Source organism: Pipra filicauda, unplaced genomic scaffold (genome assembly GCF_003945595.2).
Source record: "Pipra filicauda isolate LSUMZ 115617 unplaced genomic scaffold, ASM394559v2 scaffold50_size3627746_pilon, whole genome shotgun sequence".
NCBI lineage: Eukaryota > Metazoa > Chordata > Aves > Passeriformes > Pipridae > Pipra > Pipra filicauda.
Window position 1 is genome coordinate 2,789,915 of NW_024104654.1, and position 21,480 is coordinate 2,811,394.

At 41.9% G+C, this 21,480-nt stretch overlaps 2 protein-coding genes across 2 annotated transcripts in view; one reads left to right on the forward strand and one right to left on the reverse strand.

The window, feature by feature from the left end:
- Positions 1-2,993: 2,993 nt before the first annotated feature.
- POLR1D (RNA polymerase I and III subunit D) lies at positions 2,994-20,765 on the reverse strand. The gene is made up of 3 exons (XM_027727176.2): positions 20,509-20,765; positions 12,327-12,401; positions 2,994-4,142 (listed from the first exon to the last, which is right to left on the reverse strand). Exons 1-3 carry the CDS (start codon positions 20,532-20,534, stop codon positions 3,857-3,859), a joined length of 387 nt encoding a protein of 128 aa, XP_027582977.1. The 5' UTR covers positions 20,535-20,765; the 3' UTR covers positions 2,994-3,856.
- Positions 20,766-21,073: 308 nt separating this feature from the next.
- The window catches only part of LNX2 (ligand of numb-protein X 2), a 57,446-nt gene continuing 57,039 nt past the window's right edge, over positions 21,074-21,480 (forward strand). The window contains exon 1 of the mRNA XM_027727177.2: positions 21,074-21,333. The gene's annotated coding sequence lies outside the window, so the exon portion shown is untranslated. The remainder of the gene's footprint in view (positions 21,334-21,480) is intronic.

Sequence of the window (21,480 nt, forward strand, 5' to 3'; positions counted from 1 at the left end):
TTTTTTGCTGTAGACAGAGAGTCAATGTTTTGAGATTCAATATGGATTTTGCCTTCTAGAAACATTTTATAAGGTAATGGCCTGAGAATGATAAAACCGCATTTAATAAATTTAGAGTCTAAGCAATACTGAAATGATGTAAAATAAACAGGGAAAATACATCCACAGTCTTCATATGAGACTTTTAGAGGCTGCTAAATATTTGGCATAAGAGTATTTGAGCTTTTTTTGTCTTAAGATTATTGCATCTGAAAATCAGTGTGTGAATATATATTTTTCAGGCTTTCTTTTAATTGGAGCTATGCATTCCTTAACATTTACTCTTGATTATTTCCTATTGACAGTCACTAAAACAAAGAGTGTATATTAATGCAGACAAGAGTTTCATTCATAGATGGTGAGCTACAACAGGATTATTTGCAAGTGCAAAGATCACTCACATGAATAAAGATTTGGTGGATCAGTGACTCCACTGGTAAAATGGATAAAATCCTTCTCCAAACACAATCCAAATATGTTTTCTTGCTACTTATCCAAGCAAGTCTGCATTTGTGTTGTTCCACTTTAATTAACTGAAAAGACATAATTATTAATGAGAGCTCTGATAGGACAGGAAAGAAAACATGCTTCTTGGTGATCAACTTGCAGCCACAACAACAAAAAAACTCCAGTTCTGTGCAGGAAAAGTAACCCCCTCCTGCTACATTATTCCATTGATCTACAAACATTTACATCTCTTTTGTTAACTAGATTTCTGTAGAAATTTCATGATCAGTAAAGAATGCTCTTACAAGTGGACCTCAAGAAACTCCTGTTTTAGACTGATACAGTCTAAAAAAGAGAATCTGGTTTTGCCTTTAAGTGGTGTTATACATGAAATCTGTTGGGCTTTTCCTGGATGTTCGTGATTTTGTGTAAATAATTCAAACTGCATTTACAAAGGAGAAGAGGCTGTACAATAAACATAAGAACTGCATGGTACTATATCTCTGAAAGTCAAAACTAACGAAAGCATTTCATAAAGGCTACATAAAATGTTTTTTCCTCCTCTCCTCATACTGTTTTGTGATCTACATTCAGTATCAGGTTGATGAAAATGAACATTTGGAAGATTTCTGTCCAACCTAATAATAAAGTCTAATAAGCAAGTTGTTCTGGCTGTGGGAAGAGAATAGCTTCATCTGAATAAACTGCGTCTTCCACACTGTGCACTGAAACTAAACAGAGACAACATTGGTAGCTCATAGATAAACAAGAAACACCTGTGAAGTGACACTGCAGGAACACTAAAGGTGCATTCCCCTCCCATGTGAGTAACTAGGCTGCAATGCACTACTATGGGAAGCCAAGACCAAGAACACATTATTTATTTACGCATCTATACTTAAGGACTAGGCACTTTTACATGTAACAAGAGTGCTGAGTTACAGCAGTTAGTAACACATTTTGAAAAGTCATGTCAAGTTTTAATTTTCAGGGTTAAATACTATCTTTAAGGTACCTTATAAACATGATGCTGGTGCTGCACAATATGAGCAACTGTAGACACAATACAAACCTGGCTTTATGCACCCAATTTTCTATTAAAAAATTCATCAGTGGATGATCACTGTGATCTCTTCTAAGTTTACCCATTCTGTGGTTCTATGAAGAGTTGCCTTAAGAACAGGTAATGCGCAGCACAGGATTTTGTGTTTATTAAGTATGCTTATTAAAGACAGCATTAAAGGATGGAATTAACCAATGCAAGATTAATAATTCATGTATATTCTTTAAGTCAGAAAAATGTGGAATTAGATCTGAACCTACCACCATCACCACCAAAACAGGCTTTCTCCAGTTATCTGTGTTGGTCATGTCAGATCCTTTAGTTGAGCATTTCCAGTATGTAAGCATTATCAACAATCCAGACTAATTTTGAAAGCATATTCTAATCAGTTTCCTACCTGAAAGTCTGGCATAAATTATTTTAGAATCAACAACAGTCCTTATTCTAAAGAGGTGTTTGAAGGTCTGACTGTTGAAAGCTCTCAGGACAGCATATTATCAGCACGAGCCAGACCAGCAAGAATTCACAAAAACTTGTTCTGTGGAAAATCCCAGTCCAAATCCTGACCAATGGTGAGAATAATTCTCTGCTGCGGTTACATCCATCCAGCACCATCACTGCAGCAGAGTCCAGCTGGTATTATAGCTGCCGTCCTTCCAAAAAGGATTACTAAGAGTACACAATCAGTTCCCAGCAAAATAAGGACTGCAAACAACTTCAGTTTATTTAAACCAAAGACAGGCCTACATTCTCTAAAGATACTACTCTTTCATTGATCCCACTTGAATGATTATAAATTTTCTGAAAGGCTGGGACTTCTGTTCTAGTGCTATAGTTCCTGCAGGGAGATAGAGGAACTGTCCACAGCTCCTCTGTGGAAACGTACAAGTATCCCACTTCATTGGGTATGCTGATCCTGGCAGTTGCCGGTGGGCTCAAAGCCAGTTTAACTACCTTCCCATTACTCAGAAGAGTAATTCCCAGCTCATGCACTAAAATTCAGCCACAGCAGATCACCACTTCGGTCTTCCCATCCCCTAGCTAACAGGAGCTTTCCAAGAGACAGGTAAGTGCGGCAAGGCTAGGTGCACACACGCCTATAGGTGGCACTCTTGCCCTGACTCAACACGGAAGGACCACGAAGCCCCGGTTCCTTTGGAGCAGAGAGTCAAGAAATGCACTAAAGCACTAATTCCACAAGGCACGTGCAACGAACATTTTCGATTTTATTGTCACCACACTTAAAAACATAAACCTATGTTCAAAACAATTATTTCTGAGAACAGTGAAATACAAAATATTTCACACAGAAGTTTGTTACTGTAACACAAACAGAAGTGAGACGTAGAATATGCCAGTGTATTATTTGTGCTCCCAGTCACAAATTTAAGAACTGTACCACTACAGAATTGTCACACAGGCTTGGAAAGTGAGCATTTGAGCATTTGACTGTTTTTGAGCATCACCTCTGCGTTTCTAGTATTACACATTTACTTTGAAACTTCCTAGCAGTGGACAGAGAATGCGAAAATTTTGTCTTCAGGGTTTGTTTTGAAAGCACCGTGACAACAGACTGTTCAAACTACTTCCTTATAGAGGGAAGTCTAAACAGAGACAATTATTGCACGTACAGCTTTTTAGGGGTAATGTTTATGGTTATCTATGATAGATTTGTGCATATACAATAACAAGCAAAATCAAAATTTTCCTGGTAGTTCCTCCTGAAAAGTAAAGCTGGTGTTGCCCATCTTAAATTTGTTCTTTTCATACTAAAGAAAGCAATCTCTTATATTCTGTAAAAAATGCATGTGCTTGGCCAGGCACTGACCAGCTTTCCCTGCCTCAAGATTCTGTAAAACTAAATTAACCCAAATAAGCAAAACTTTTTTATTGGTTAGCAGCAAAGAAATTCTGTAAACTTCACGCAATGAATAAATTTCTGCTTAATTTAAATCTATTTCCAAAAGAGTGACATGACTAAATGATTTGTACCAGACAGAGACACACGAATCACACTCCATCACCAAGACCCTAAGCTTAGTCAGAAGGGGACAGAGCAATGGAACAAAGGGAAAGGAATGTCTGCTCTAAAACGACTGAAGGATTTATGCTGCACTTTGCTTTTCTCTTAAAGGTCCCAAAGAAAAGTTTTCTAAAGCTACCTCAAGGTTACCTCTCACACAAGCAACTTGGTTCAAAACTCAGGTTTGAACAGCATCTCTTCCTGAAAAACTGAGACATCCCTGCTGTCCTACACTTAATGACATTCCTGACTTGTAACAGCGTGTATTTGTCACTGTCTTCTCCTCATCGTTTGCTTGATCGCTTTTCATGCTTATCCTTTGTGTGCTGGTTCCTGGTTTGGTGCCTTGGAGGAGAGTAGCTGACTCTCCTTCTGGACTGAAAGCTGGGTGTATATGGGTGAATTCTGCGTTTCTTTGGTTTTTCTTCTTTTCTGCTTTTGTTTGGCTCAGACTCCTTATTGTCTTCCTTTTGCTCACGTTCTTGGTCTTGTTCTTTTTGAGATGGTAATGTGTTTTTGATGGTATTAATAAGAAATCTTTTATTTGTACCAGCAAGAGGACATTTCAACCTGTAAAGACATTTAAAAGTGATCAAAAGACAAGATAAAAACATCCTGAAACAAGTCTAAGATTTAAACTTGTGATTTTTTTAAGATAAGTTTGTGATTTTGGCTTTCCTTGCATGCCACCTAGTGTAAACTCTCAGTACAGTAAAACATGTTCAACGTTATCTCCATTCTCCTTCTGTCTTACTCTTTATGGGAAGAAAATTATTTTACTTCAACATAGTGAAAATCCACACGATTTTCACAAGGTCACGTGTTCACGGAGAGACAGAGGATGACAATATAATTTAAGGTTGATGGTGCTTAACTTAGCTATTCAGGAATCAAACATTTAGTAACATTTTCTAAGTTGAATCAGAATGGTTTATAAAAATGACCACCTTCTAAAGTCAGCATTATCTACTGAACTCTGATATTCAGGAAGTGAGATACATATGCATGAAGAACCCAAACAGCTGTAGCAATGTAACATATACATGAGGTATATCAATTTTAACATATCTAGAAACTACCAAAGTGTACTACTTCTTTTTCTTAAACAGAAAGAATACTTATCCAACTATTTTCCATTTTTTCTGTCTCCTCTCACAGCTTAACACTTTTGCACACAATTTATCAGCTTTGTTCAGTAAACAAGTATCGTACATTTCATTTATCTTGTTGGTATCAGCTGTACTCCTGCCCACTTTATCACCTTTTAAAGAACGGAATGAGAAAAAACAAGTTGGAACATGTTCCTACAGAAAGCAGAAATCACTCTGAAGGCTTTGTTTATAGTTGGAGACACTGCACTGTTTGTCTTTACAACATTTTTGACAGAGGTTACAGGATTACTTTAAGAAAATCAGAGCTGTTGGAGATCACAGTGCCATTTACTGAATCAACCACACAGGAATCCTAACACCACACTGTTAAGATCATCTATTCTACTTGCATGTTCTGTATAAGTGTAGAAACCATACCCTATTCAAAAACCTTTGACATCTCTAAACAATTAGAGGTATCAGAACAATAAGCAAATTGCAACAAAGATCACATCTGATTATTTAGTATACTTCATGACTTAACTGGACATGGCATTTACCATGATGTTTTGCTTCAGGTCTGCCCACTAAGAATTCCTGAAAATTGTTCTTGTCCTAAATCCTCAAAGAACTTAGGAGACTAACTGTACAAGTATATACATTGAACAGCCACGCTGTTTTATTTCCACTAGGTATTTCCTGAGACATTCCTATAGCATAGCTAGTTTTAAAATTTTCTAAATTTTCTGCATAGAAATCTACACTGTTTTCCTCAAACCCTGGTTCAAAATAATAATAAAAAGTCTAGATCTTTATCTAGTATAGCTGTTTCACAAATTAGGGAGACAATATTTATCCATTAATTGTATTACTGAGTAAAAACACAAGGCTAATAAATGTCAGTAGAACAGGGCTTCTACTTCAAGCTACATCACCTATGAACATGGTGCTGAACATGCCATGGCACAGGTTACACTGTAGACATAACACAAACCAGCCAACATTTAAGTTCTCCATGTATCTTATGCGAGCATTAAACTGTTGTAACTCAAAATTTCCTACTCAGGAATGGAGCTTTCTCTAGGCTGCATTCAGGCAAAAACTGTTTCACATTTGTTCTCCTTCCCCTTGCTTTTTCTTAAGAGCTAATGCATTGATTTAAGTGCTAATATATATAGTGCCAGAAGGAGACAATCTGCCCTAAATAAACTCATCTGGCTGAAGTATTTATTTCTTTTTGACACTATGAGTGCTGCCTGAGCTACACTAAGAATGAAAACTGATGAGAAATGCAGGACTTGAGAGTCAGTTAAGAGATGCCATTAGTTCACCATCATACAGTGATAAAAGTGAGCCACCAGGCTTTCACGGAGCAGCAGTAAGTCATGGCACCAAAGAAAAACATTAGCCCTTACTTTTATTGACCTCAGACTTCAACAAAGCAAATTCTGCCTTCAAGTCTTAAAGGAAATGAGATGTATGGCACATGCTACATTACACACAAGCACATGTTTACATATATCCATGGTATATATAGAACTCTAAAAGTGAACTGTATTAATCCACCAATATCTTTGAGAGCATTTCTAATCACAAGAAAATTGGTACCCCAAAGACAAGCCTTTGGCTCACTGTAGGGTCTGATCCTGCAATGCTCAATTCACTGACAGCTCTGCCCTCAATGTGAGTTCTGAAGGGCTGAGAGGCAAGCTCAGCCTATGCAAGGTGGAATACAATACTGCTGACTAGTAAATAGTGCCACAGAACTGATTTGAGAAGCTTTTCTTTATAACAAATGACAAAAAAAACCAAGACATGTTAAAGAACATTAAAGTTCTGAACCAGAGCGTGCCCCAAACAGGGCTGCAGACATGACTGAAGCAAGCACACACCCTGCAATGCTAGAGCAGTCTTGTCTACAAAACAGACTCCAGTTCTGTGGCAGTGTGTTCACTCAGCAATAAGGTTCATTTTTTGCTTTACATGCTCCAATAAGCTAAACCAACCTATTATTACCAAGAGAATCTTGCCTCCCTCCACAGGTAAGTCTCACACACCCCAGAATCTCTCCACTATGCAATGACCAAAACAGTGCAATGTATTGTCAAAATACAATGTTAATGTTAAAATGCAACGGTATTGTATTTTGAGAAAAGAAAAATTAAATCTGTTATTGTGAACGTAGGTCAAATCTTAACTCTACTTTTGACATTTTAAGTCAACTTCTGTGCAATAACACAGAATTTCCAACCAACACCTGCCATCCAGTGAAGCAGTGACATTCAGTACAGAAGTATATATACTATACAAGTTCTTAACAGGAGAAACATGCCAACACTATTTAAGACACAAGAGGACAGTGCCATGAGCCACAGTCTTTTCTTTGCTGAGTAATCAGACATATCAAACAGGCTTGGCACAGCAAGGCTCATCATATAGAGTAAAAGCATATCTTTCCAGGAAACAAAGTTTATTATGGATGAACTGACAAGAACATTTCTACCATTTCCAAAATGCCATGGAAAATACCAAACTTAATAGAAGAGTGACTGAAGGCAAAAAAAAAAAAGGCAGTTAGAGGTTGTTTTGCCAAATCAACTAATCTATGCTATTACCCTTTCACAGGGGACCTCACAGAAAAGGATGCCTGGGAGGACACTGCAAGCTTTTAAATATGACCTTGGCAACTAGGTACAGCTGGCAGGGCTTTGTAGAACCATAGAATGGCCTGGGTTGGCAGGGACCTTAACAATCATCTACTTCCAACCCTGCTGTTGGTTCCTTTCACTAGACCAGGCTTCTTAGAGCTCCATTCAGCCTAGCCTCGAACACTTCCAGAGAGGAGACACCCACATCTTCTCTGGGCAACCTGTTCCAGTGACAACTTGACTTGGGATTAGAACATGTGCTCTGGTGACAAGATTTTAACATAGTTACTTTGCAATCTCTAACTGTGCCCTATTTCTCCTCCTCCTTCTCCTCACATTCAAATGAAAGACACAGGGGAATCACATTGCAGTGTTTCTGCACAGTCACACAACACCCATTCAAAGACAAGATGCAATACAGCATTTCACAGTTCCGATGCCCTCATCATCATTTTGTATTTTGCTATACTTCTAAAAGATTTGGTATTGAACAGAAAGCTATCTATAGGAATGAAAGCAATTTTAGGATTGCTTTACAAGAAATAGAGTTAAAAATAATGCCTCCAAAATTTATCTTTTTGCAATTTCATCTGCTCTTATAATGCAGAGCTGAACAAACCATCCAAAAATATCCTGTTTTCCATTTCTTATTTTACATAAGCTTCTCAAGTAAGCCAAGAAGGATACATTCAGTTTAGCTACCAGCATCTCTGACGATCAGACCTACACAACAGAGGAAAAAAAAGCCCCTAGAACTTTTTTCACACAGTAGCTTCTGTTACATTTTAACTGCTTTTCTTAATTAAATGACAACAACTGCTTAAAATGGGACCCAACTACATTGCTGTGGAAAACCTTATGAATTATGTACATAGCACCAAGAGAAACATTTAAGGAAAGCTGAACTTTTAGCTTTATTTTAATTAGACATACAGTGGAAAACCCCAAATATCCTATACCTTTATTCCATCTATATCCAATAGCTTCTGATGAAACAAGGATAAATTTATCTAACTATTCCAAGTATTCTCACACTGTTTGTTCACAACTTCTCACTCCGGATCCAGCTGGTCCTTCAAATGTTAGCTTCCAAACAGCTGCTTGGATATATTTTCTTATCTCAGAAGTTCCAGCATCACAGCATCATCACTGAGATTCAGCCACAATTTCTGCTCTCTTCTGCTCAAGATTTCCAGGATTAAGACAGCTTCAGAAGAGGATTCTCCCTTCCCCTTCTCTGAGACATTTCCTTATTTGTGATTAGCTGTACTAATGCTTGAGCCAGATACATCAGCAGCAGGATCTACATGTGTCATCGTAAGGATGTAGGAGACCCCCCAAAAAGAGTCACCATGGCCATAGAGTACATACAAAAGAAACATTCTAGGAACTAGAAAGACTGCACTGCTGAGTGAAATCTACAAATACAAATATCCAGTATTTCTCAGATTCATTTACCATGGATGTACATACTGCCTATCTGAGCAGTCCTGAGAGTATGGAGACCAGGGAGCTTAGACTCTTAGCAATTAAGAGTTCATGCAGTCCACTGCCAATACTGACAGTTGCTCCATGTCCAGAGAGCCTCTGATGATTTCCCTTCCTGCACAAGCTCTTGCCCAATATCACTGCCAACTTCCCTGTTGGTTGCTTGTTCCAAACAGGGACAAGCTTTTCTTCTACTAGCCTCTAACCTGTACAAATTGCATCTCCTGCCCATGTCATCCACACTAAACTTGTAAGACAATGTAGCAGCAGCAAAAAACTCCCCAACTGGAAAAAATACTTGCAACGCTGTCCCATATTTGAAGGCTGAATCTTTGTATGAAAGACTGAGCTAAAGGTTGACTGCTTTGTACACTTTTAATGTACCTGTCAGCTAAGCCAGCTTGAATGCCTGTAATTTAGGCTTCAGCAGCAGCTGACTATCCATCTCAAATGATGAGATAGCAAGAAGTCAGGCAGGGGTGCTTGGGGAACTTTTTCAAACAGTGCACTTGAGCTATGGAGAATTAATCACTCCAGATGGTAAAAGAGTATCAACTTGAACCTGAAAGTAGTCCCAAAACAGCATTCAGAGGCTTGCTGGCTAAGACTTTGCTGCCACCAACATCCACTAGGAGACATTACTTTGTAATGGTATGCACAACGTAATTCCCTCCCCAGGAACACCACTTCTCCATACACCTCCCTTGAACCAACTCCTGTCAAATGCCACTGACTCCAGAAATGTATTTCCCAGTATTCAGAGGCTGCTGGAGAGCAACATATGCTGGAATCAGTGAAGTATGAGCAGTAGTAGTCTCTGCTTCTCCTTACCCAAAGACAGGTGGTAGAACATATCTTTTCTTCATAGTCCGAGTTGCTTCAACTTTCCAGTGCCAACGCAGGACTGATGGCCTTACACTAGATGTCTCCAGGGTTTGTGCATCTCTTCTCCAGGACTCCTCTGACAAAGGGTTGAGGAAATCCCAGAAGTCCTCATGAAACACACCTGTAAGCATTTCGAGTTTGGCAAGGAAGGAAGTTTTTGCATTTCACCTGTTAACGCTGTGCTCTTAGACAAGTTGGTGATGACCTCATCTTTGCTTCTATCAGTGATGCTTTGCAGGATCTGGTCCATTAATACACATTTTCATGAACCAAATTTTCTGCTCATTTCATTTGCTATCCACAAAGCTCTGAGCAGCAGTTACCTTCCTCTCAGTAGTTTACACCCTGGAAGGTTACATATCAGCCCTGGATGTAATCTCTGAAGCCCTTTAGGATTTACTTTGTTCCAGGATCAGTTACATCTGATGGCATTTTGCTGGAGTGTGATACTCAACCTAGCATAGTTAAATTTCCTTCCAATATCTTACTGATTATATAATTTCTGACATCTATATGCAATACCTATTTGTTGGGCCAGTTCAGAAGCACCAGAGCAGCACAACAGGACATGAATAATATTAAAGGGACGAGAGCAGTGGCAGCTTGCAGCTGCTGTTCTGTCCATTGTTCTTGCAGAACTAGACAGCAAAGGCTTAACAGGATTCTGCCTATGGGGGGTTTTATACCTTCCTTACAGCAACACATGCCAGCTGTACAGTACCCTATGCCAAACTCTACAGCAGCAGATTTGTGACAACTGGGATTACTACTAGTCTCTCTAAGGATAAATTCAGAAAGGAGAAAGTCCCCAAAGATGCATTACATACAAAGAAATCACCTCTGAGAGCATAATATCCTGAGTTGCAGACAGCCCGAAGCTGGGATAGTACCTTGAAGCTACTATAGAGAGTATTCAGAAAGAAAGATATTCAGCAAAGCACTTCCTAGGCACTGGGTATCAGCCACTGATGGAGACAGGGCACTGCAGAGATGGATCCTTTGTTTGATCCAGTATAGCTATTCTCATGTACCTCTGGAGTGAAAAGGATCCTTATTTAACAGTCTTAGTTTAGGATATCACCACAACAACCCCTATATCAACAGTCTTCATCTGCCTGAAGCCTTCTCGACAATCCTCTTCACCTTTAACACAATCCTGGCCTAGCCAGACACTATTTTGCTCTAGTGGAATCTGCAGCTGCTCAGAAGAACAGGTCACCCTTGGCTATCCCATCCCCTGGTAGGTCTTGGGATCAGGCTTTAGCAAACTGCCCGGTGCCACGAGCTGATCATCAGCTGAACAGGTCCACTACTGTTTTACAGACAAGGAATAAGTAGGCAGACCCAGGAGCGGAAGCTCAGGCACACTCCCGGCAGCTATTCCAGGCTGCACAAGTTGCAGCGAAGTTGCGCAAGGACAGTTGATTCTCTCCCAGCAGAAATCTTTAGTCTCCATGTCTGGAATTAACTTGCAAATTCACAGTAAATGAATGCATATAACACTTCATGGTGCTAATTATCTGCACTCCTTTACCTGGCCATTTTGGCAAGGCTGACAGAGTAAAAGCATGATGGATCAGTATTGTTATAGCCACTCTAGGGGATTCAACCAATTAAGTTATTTTAACATAAACGGTATGAACTGCATTCCTAGAAGAAATACTGAGTAAAACACACAGAAAAACCCAAACTTGCTTAGAAAACATAAAGAAATAATTTTTTTTCAACAAGACACTATTCAGAGCTACTAAAATTAGCCGAGAACTTCATTAACAGTGCAGACTTATCTTTTACTACTTTGGTGGAGGAAGCCAAACTTTATCTACAAATAAGTTTAATGCAGTCAACTGATGCACTACCTGTATGAACATCTCTAGATCCAACAGCTTCTTACCAAATAGCTAATCATACACATTATTTTAAGATGAATGACTCTTCTCAGCATGTTATTACTTTTTAAATTACAATTACATGCATTACATTCCATTATAATCTAGCTGTAAAATCTGGACTACTGCATTGTATTTCACTTAAGTTTTAAATACTGTGATTCTTTTCCCAGTTGCTATAAAGGTTAGCCTAGCCCCTGGGTTTTAGGTTTTTTTTAGTATTAAAAAATAGCCATCTTCCAAAACTGGGTTATACTTGAGTTCACTGAGTTTGGTTTTGGCTACAATTTACACACGAATTCTCTACTAAAGGATAGTTTATTACTTTCAATATAAGGTTTTAGGTTTCTTTGTTAGGCTATGGATTCTTTTCACTTAAGACAGAATCTAACCCAGTAATATGTGGATAGTATGTAAGCACATGCGCACTTCAGATAGCTGACATTTTAAAGGTTCACGAGCTTCCAACCCGAGCTTTGCAATTCCATCTATTATAAGGACATATTATTACAAAAGATATTCTCAATTTTCCAATTGCTTTGACTTCAACACATTCAGACAAGCAATTTCATGCAGACAGAACTTACTTGAACTTCTTACCTAGACTCAATTTTTTGCCCAAATTAATATGTGGATGAAGACAAATTATTTAAACACAAAGCACATAAAAAGGTAGAGACTTCTGTCACGCATTAAATACAAAATTTACTTTGGCATCAGTCAAAGCATTCATTTCCTCTTGGTACAACTTACCAACCCATAGCTCCCATTGTTTCAGCCCTGGTTCTCCCACGTTTTGCCTCTTTAAGTAACTCCTCCACGGCCTTCCTAAATATGAGAAAAAGAAACAAGTCACCACTGGCGGAACACAAGAACTTGCCACTTTATGCACATATGTAGGGAAAGTGGACAGCTTCTTCACTGCAGTGAGTTAAGCATTAAAGAAGCTACCAAAATCACCCTGACTTTATGATAATTTGGATTCCCATGCACCAAGACTGAAAGAAACATTTTGAAATATTAAAAACAATTAAAGTTGTTGCAAATACAACAACAGTCATACTAAATGAAGAACAGAAATATGCAAAACTGGTGTATTACGCTGAAATGCACAGTTCCTGTCACTTCACTTTGGGAATGCTCTTCCCTCCTGTCACTTCGCTTAAGTTCTTCCTGAAGTCTTTCAACCACAGCAAACCTATTTTGAGCACAGCTGAACACCACCAGTAAAATAGCAAGCAGTCAGATGACAGTAAAATCACTGCAACTACAAGTTGTCAAACTGTACTAACTTTGTGTAACAGAGGAAGAAAAGAGCTCGTCTTTGTGACTGTGATCTACAGATATATGTATGTGTATATATATACATATATAAAAACTGAGATCTGTAGATCTGTGCCAGGCAGGCTTCAAATATTCACAGGTCATAACTTTTTCCTTAAGAGTTCACATTTGAAGGGCTTTGCAGAGGAAAGTGTCCAAGACTTCCACAGAAACAACAGTACAGAAATGCATCAAAAATTGCAGTATTGCTTCTCTGTGCAGTAGTCTATTAATGGCACAATGGTTTAAAGTTCCTCACAGAAGTCTTTCTTATCTAAGGTTATTAGTATGGTCTCAGTAGCAACTGGGCTTGGGGTACTTCAAATCCTTTGTAAGCAGACATCTGACTGCGAGAACATGTTGCATATCCTGTCATACCACAGGCATTCATGAAAACCAAGTGACTACCCAGGTAAATTACCATCTGTTAGAGCTGCTGCCCCAAGATGCCAAGTACAGTGTCAGCGACCTCACCAGCTACTGATGCCTTCTCAGGTAGTGGAAGTAGTGTGTGGGATGGCTACTTGCAAGAACACCAAAAAAAAGGGTGCAAAATCAGGCTCTACCACTGGAACGTGAGAGATTTTGCATACACAGGTTTTCATGAAATTATAGCAAAATTTATTTTTTCCCCAGACCCTGAATCTGCTATCTGAGCAGCCTAAGCTAGTTTACAGTGACGACAGCAAGAACATATGGCATTATAAAAGCTTGCCCTGAGCCTTCAAACAGCAATGTCAGACAAAGGTGAGGAAAGAAGAAAAAAGTGTCTGATTTTACTTAGCAATTACCAAACTTGGTGATTCTGTTTTCAGAAACCTGACTAGGAGGCAGATTAAAAGCCTGTCAAAAACCTACAAAAAGCCTACAAAATCTGTCACAATTCATAACTAAAATAATAGAGAAAAGTATCTGAGCTACAAAGCACTAATAAAACACATATATTGTGAACAGCTACAATTCAATTTTAGGGAAAACACCACGGTAAATTAATATGGTGACAGCAATTCTATTTACTTAGGTAGGAATTACAGGCCATTAAGTATTTGAGACTTTTTTTTGTTGTTGTATCAAAGATCAGACTGACTTGGCATTCATCTTGGAAGCCTTCTAAGTCCACACCTGCCTTCATTATCAAACACTGTTCCCTAATAATGGTCTTTCAACATCACTCTTATTCACTGCACCTTGACAAAGCCCTTTCAACTTGCACAGGCAAATTAAACACAATGCTCAGATCCTCTTCAAAAATACGTGTTTCCACTCACTGAACTTATATCCTCTACACAAGTAAGCCAAAAGCTATGCAAACAAGATTTTAAAATTTGCTTTTAGAGGCCTCGTGGGACTCCACATTCCTTGCTATCTTCATTTTTACAGCTTGGTTACAATACAGTCCCGTGGCTGCCAGCTTCAATTCAAAGAGCAGCAGCATGAGCAAAGGGAATGCAGCATGCAACTTTCACATGAGAACCACCCGAACACTAGGAGATTGATAGGAGGAAAAATTAGGGACAGGAGCACATTTAAGAACCCTGTCATCATTCTGGCATCTTTTATAGCAAGCACCACTTAAAACTTTCTGTGGCAATTCTTTTTGAGCAATCAAGCTGCAGAATTACAGTAATATGAAGGTACAAGCAGTGATATTTTTATCTTCAAGACTATGGTCCAAGACCTATTTACATTTCTAAGGTATTAGACTTTTTCCTCTCTCTATATTACAAGGTTACAGGCGAAGCTCCCGTTGCATAAATCCTAATAACCTGTATGACAAATGCATGTGCCAAAAGAGTAGAATATTAAAAGCTCCCAAGACAGGCAAAATGAGAGTTATTTTCTATTCCCCACTCAGGAGAAGAGCTTCATCTTTTTTTCCCAAAAGATCAAATTGATAGACTGAAAAAATGAATAATTGGTAATAGAGGTATGTCTGATACAGTTACAGGCAATGAAAACACCGTGTCATTACAGAGACCACCCAATGTTTGTAATTACAAACGACTGCTAGGAGCAGATGTATCGTGCAGGATCTGACAGCCAAGGGGCCAGGCAGTCACAATTCCATGCCCAGGTTCAACCAGCAGCAAGGCTGAAAATCTACTCCCAGGAGGCAGATGCACACACCATGCACCTACACCGCTGGCCACAGCAATCACAGACAGACACACAGAGTACTCACACCAACAGCATCATCCTGCTCTTGTCTCCAGCCAGGTGTGGGAGCCCCCAAGTCTTCCGCTCAACTCCACTGTTGGTACAGGCCATCCCACAGAGCTGGCTGGGACTCCCTGGTCCCCCAATACCCAATCCAACCCACTGCAGTCTTGCCTGCAGAGACACACAGGCACACATATGTGTCTCCACCTTGACCTTACAGTCTCTCCAGCAGGTGGTCAGACTCCCTGGTGCCCCCAACAGCTCCTCCTGTGGTCTTGCTCTTGGAGATACAAGCTCACCCTTCAACTCCCTCCTTATTCACCCGCTCACCAGCTATTCCAGTTTCATCTTCACCAGCAGCCACATGCTCCCTCATACACCCATACTTGCTCCAGTACTGCAACACAAATAAATAGGTCCCCAATCCCATTCCAGTGGCCGACATCTGGATTTGCTCCCTCCATGAAGTGTCCTTGGTAGCTGGCACCCAGTCTTCCAGCCCAGAGTCCCAGCCTAACTGCTGGCATCCAGGTCTTCACTTGTTCCAGTTGCTACCACCATGAACACAGTTTGACTCCAGCTGCTAGCACTGAGATGTATACCCTCTCCCCTCAGAGTCCCTTACCCAAGAGAGAGTTAGAAAGGAATTTAACAGGAAGACAGGACAGCCTGTGATGATCAGGCACAGGGCACAGCTAGACAAGAGTACCCACCAGCACCCTATTTGCACATGACCAGACTCTTTTACACCCTTATTCCTCTATTTTCCCATTCTTGCTTCTCCCCAAATGACTTGAACTTATCGCTTTCCTTGCCTTTGGTTCCTCCCCTACGCATCCCATAATAAGCCATATGCAATCTCGAAATGCTCTTCTGCATTCCTTAACCCATCGCACAAGCCTACAGAGCAACACCCTTAAGTCCCAAAGATGTTCCAGCACTGACTTGTCTTGATGGGTGCCATCCCTGGAGACCTAGGCTGTCTCCCAGCATCAGCCCCGGGGGGTGGGTCCAAAGATGACAACCATTTCTCTCTGACCTTATGATGGGTTACCACCGGCCACTGTGTCCCCACGCTCCTCTGGGCTCATGGCGACAGAGCTCTGATGGACTGGTAACTCCTGGGATGGTCCTGGGAGAGGCCAGGACTGGGTGCTATTTGGGCTCCCCTCATCCACCATGGTCTCTCTCTTTAGTACTCTCTGGGCTCCCTGGAAGCTTTCGGCACATAACCTAACAAACTCTGCCGTCTCCGCCCATGCCATCATCTCATTAAAGATCCTGATGAGAACTCTAATGAAAGTATATCTACTGGAATGGCTTCACAGCACACAATCAGCTATGGAAGCACACAGACCAGGAGTAGGAGGGCAGCATTCCTATTCAACACCTCCCACAGTTGGAGAAGGGACATCATCAAACCCATCTTCATTAAAGCATGAATAACTGTTTGCAGTCTATATCCCCACTATCCAAGCTCAAAGGCCAGGCTTCTCAGCTACTGCAATCCACAAAAATCATGCTTAAACCTACTTCCTGAGGCACTCTAGGTCATGACAGCAAGCTGCAAGCCCAGGAAAAAAAATTATCAATTTTTGAATTCATTTTTCTCCACGGACTTTTATGCTAACTATACAACTTATTTTTAACTGTGCATGGGACTGGAAATAGAAGTGGATGTTGGTATTCCGATTACATCTGAATAATTAATATCAAGACCTTCAGTCAAGTGAAGGACTGAAGACTGCCAGTGTTATTTATAATTAATTCCTGTGAGCTGGTCTTATCTGCTCACCCTTATTAAGAAAACTGATGAAAAGCAATGTCAAGAATAAAGCCTAAACCACAACATTAAGAGCAAGAATGAAAAAGGCACAAATATGCCACAAACTTCCTAATGTTTGTTCAAAGGCAAATACATTCTACATTGGGTATGTGAATGCTCTCATTCTTGATCGATCAGGTTTCGTACTTATTTAAATATTCTATTTGTCAGTCCTGTGAGTGCTATTTGCAGTACATTTCTGTGCTGATATTCTCACCAGTTTGAGTAGTACTGAACATAATACTCCATTTCAAACACTGATTTTTAGCTCGCAGACCACATTTTTTTTTTTACCAGGAATATGGAATACTGAATTCTGACAGTTTGATTTTAACTGTTAAAAACAACAGTAAGAACTATCAGTTTTCTCCAAAACACAAAGATTGCTCTTTAAAAAGTGTAATTGGGATGCCCATGCAGCAAAAATGTTAGACTATTGATTCTCAGCTCAACTACAGGGCTCTTGTTAGAGCCCTTGTGATTCAGAGCAGCATCTCCTTAGGAAACAGTTAATTCCAAGCAAATGATGCTCCAAACAAGCTTGCCAAGCACTTCTAAAGAAGTATGGTATCCAAGGTTGTGAAATATTTATAGCTATTGAAAGAGAGAACAGATTATGGAAGGATTTGGACACATAGTATAACAAAGCCACTTCCTCTGTATTTGCAGAGAAATGACATTTTTACGTGCTTCAAACACACAGAAACACCATGGAAACAATTCTGGAAGGAGAGGATGAAGAAATATTTTTTTTAGATAGGAGTAAATTGGTGACCTCTGTAATATCCCAGTGGATATTTAGTTGAAATAAAGTAAGAAAAGCACTGCTTCCAGAGGAAACAAACTAAACAGCTCCTACTAAGCTGATTTGTAACTTTTTCCATCGTATTCTTGGGTCATAACTTCACAATACCATTAATTATATGTTAACAGAATTCATAATTTTCTTAGAAGAATCATATGGAACCTCAAGACTCTGGGTCTTCACTGATGCACCAGCAAGTTCACAGGAAAAAAAATCTCAGTTCATACTTCCATCAAAAGTTACTAGGTGAGATGGAGCAGAGGACACAATTTTTACTTACACACCTGTGGTATTTACAGCTTTTAGAGTTTTAAAATCCAGAACATGCAACAGCCGCACAGTAACTTGCAAGTTAGTATTCAGCTTTCTAGGAAAACATCACATTTGCTTCATATTAAAGTGAGGAAAACATCAAATGCAAGATCAAGAGAGAATCAGACACAGTAAAGCTGAAAAATAATATCAGGAAATGTGGCAATAAGGACGAAATAAAAGAAGGAAGATGAAGAGATCTCTCCTTAGATAATAACAAAAAAATAGGATGACTGACTTAACAGATCACTTTTTGGAATATTGGGACACAAGATTCGCTTCTGACCAGAAAAAACATGCATAAAAATAGTTACACTTCTTTTCTCTCTCATGGTAAATTAAATAAAACCCATATGTACAAAAATATTAAGTTTTTATTTAAGACTTATTCATTGCAAGCAAGCCTGAATTAAGAGACAGACTACTAAAAATATTCTAGATAAACCCATTTTAAACACTAAAAATCCACCTAAAATAGTTAACACTGTGGCCACAGAACAGAAATGTCGTTATTTGTATGCCAAAGTCATATTATAAAAAGCCTAAAAACCTAAACTACCATCGCTGTACTACTCACAGGAGAATACAATCAACAGATTATTGAATATGAACCTAAGCAATAATGCCTGTAACCCAAAGGATAAAGGTCTGTGTTAGACTAGTAAGGGATTCGTATTGAAGATCGTACAGGGAAGCATATTTAGGGCAAGTAATACCCAAGAATGACACCTAAATGCACACAGCACAAACTGAATTTAGGGTGCTACTAGCAAAGTGAGCTGTTACGAAAACTGAGGGCATGAAAAAGTAACTAATGACAGTGGGATCCAGGACAGAAAGTGTTAACCGCCAAGGGCACTATACTGTAGTTATAATGTGTTTGGAGCCAATTAAACACATACAGAGGTGAGCAGCAGCATGGATTGAAGATACCAGACAGCTAAACCCTATCTTGTACCACTCAGTAAGCGACACTGAGCTTCATCCTCATTATCTACCATGCTGCCACAGAAAAGGAATAGCAAATCCCAACTCAGACTGAACCTATAAGGAAGGATAAAATTTCGACTATGGTTCCTGTGAAGGAGAGCACCAGGAGGTGAGCATGGAGCAGTCAGCCATAGCCAGAGAGCAAGCAGCTGTGCCCTAAACTGCCCAGAGGACCCCAAGTCCCCAGCACAGCGATAGCAACCAGGAGACAGCATGGAAGAACAGTGACACAGATTCACCTTGCTATGAATAAAAAAGGTTTAAGTTTAGAATGGCACTAGTAAAAATAACATTCACGCGTACATAGAAAGAAGCTTTAATTATTAAACTGATGATCTGAGAACAGAAGTAGCTTACCAAGAATTAAAAGCCTCTTAGAGAGCATTATGCTCTCTAGTCTTCCACCACCCCAGTACTATTGCTTTTGGCCCATGTGAAATATGTGCCAGACATAAGCAGAAAACAGTTATTTTCTGTAAGCACTCAGACATCATTTCTTAAAAGTTAAGGAAGAGAACCAGGAGGAGAACAGTTCAGAAAGCTTCTGGTCATCACTTAACTGTAACAGTTGATTTAAACAGCCACCACAAAAATGAACAACTCAGAAACAAACTTGCTAAAAAAGTAATGAAACAATTCCAATCACACAAATAGGACTACTTTAACACCAACTAGTGGTATAAACATGTAAAGTGTATTCCTGAAGCAAGAGAGGCCTACTTTGAGTATCTAAATATAGAAATCTCTATTTTAATCTTCAGTGTTTGCTTGGGAACACTGAAACTCACTATGCGTGGCAAGACGAATCCACTGGTCCCAACAAAATGCAAAGTAGAAAACAATTTTATTTTCTTGACAAAATAACTGCCAAGCTTTTTGTATTATTCCGTACAACAGGGCAATTTTAACAATTCGTCAACTGGCACATCTCCAGACCTGAAAACTGAAATTCGTAATAACACGAGGTGGGTTTTTTTTAATTTATTTTACTAAGTATACCAACTCACCAAATTGTAACTGATGAGGGATGAGCAACCTAAGACTTTACAATCTTGTTTCTAAACGGCACCAACACGCAGTACACGAACAAGCTTGTGGCTTTTTTTGGAATATTTTATTTATTTTTATTTGTCTGTTTGTGAGTTGTTAAGTAATGAATTTTCCTCATTCTGTAGGGAGATTTATTTTCTACTGGAACTCCAAAGTTGTGTCCCGAAGACACCACGGAAGCGGCTCCAGGCCGCGTTCCCTTCGGGGCACCCCCCCACCACACAGCCGGGGGTTGTCAGGGGAGAGTGGGCAGAACCCGGCGGGGCTCGGGTCCCCTCCTCTGCACCGCGGGCCACCCGCCCCCGGGCGCCCGGCCCGGGACGAGCCGCCCCAGGGCCACCGCCAGCCCCGAGCGGCCCCAGGCCGGCGCTGCCCGGGCCTCGCGGGGCGGGAGGCGCCGCCGGGCCCCACAGAGGCCGCTAGCTCCCGGGACCGCTCCGCCGCTGCCCCCGCCGCTGCTCGCCCCTCACCTCTCCAGCTCCGGGTCCTCTTCCATGGCTCCCCTGCCGCCCCCCCGCCGCGGACCCTCAGGCGCAGGCCGCCGCCATCACCCGCTGGCGGCCGGGCGGGGCGGGGCGGGAGCAGGGGCCGGCGAGGACCCCGGCGGGAGGAGCCGGGGCGGTGCGAGTCGAGCCCCGCCACACCCCCCGGGCACCGGTGGCACCGGCGGCCGCGCCCCCCGTAAAAGGGAGTGCGGGGCAGTGGGCTCCGCTTGCGGGCGGGACCCCCGCGGACCTCTGCCGCCGCGGGGGAAGGGGTGGCGGGGCCGTGATTGAGTGTAGGGAAGGCGGGAACGCCAGGAGGCGGGAGCAGGGCTGGGGCTCTTGGTCACGAAGCCCCCCCCCCAGGGTTTGCCCCCCGGGCACAGCCGCGGGGCTCGGGCGGGCGGGGACAGGTCCGCGGGCAGCGCCGGGCGCCGCGGGGGCAGCGCCCCGCCCGGCCCCTCCTCCGCGCCGGCCCCGCCCGCGCCCCCCGCCGCCCCCGGCGCCGCGCTGCCGATCAGGCGAGCGGCGGGGACACCCCGGTCCCGGGCTGCGCCGCGTCCCGCCCCGGCCCCGCTGCCATAGGCTGCGGGCAGCCCGGCCCCGCGCCCGGGGCCGCGGCCGGACTGGCGGAACGCCGCTGTCACTTGGGCCGCGCCGCTGCCCGGGGCGAGGGGCGGAGGCGGGAGCACTGGCCCGGCTCGGCCCGGCCCGGCGGAGACACGCTCCCCAAGTGCTGCTGCCCAGAGTTTGCCTCCCGTAAGGCGGGGCCGCCGCGGCTGAGGAGGAGAGCGCGGCGCGGAGCCGGCGGCGGTGAGTAACTTCCTTGCCCCGCCGCGGCGCCGGGCGGCTCAGCCCCGCTCAGCCCCCTCCGCGGCGGCGGCGCTGGGGGTTCCCGCGGGGGTGGCGGGGCCGGACTGAGCCGCTCTAAGGGGGCATCAAGTCCGGCAGAGGGGCCAG

Excerpts from the sequence above, each read along its gene's own strand:
- POLR1D (XM_027727176.2), bottom strand. The coding sequence starts at position 20,534 with ATGGAAGAGGACCCGGAGCTGGAGAG. Across the intron at positions 12,402-20,508 it reads GAGGACCCGGAGCTGGAGAG|GAAGGCCGTGGAGGAGTTAC; the intron begins GTGAGGGGCGAG and ends TCTCATATTTAG. Across the intron at positions 4,143-12,326 it reads ACAATGGGAGCTATGGGTTG|GTTGAAATGTCCTCTTGCTG; the intron begins GTAAGTTGTACC and ends ATGTCTTTACAG.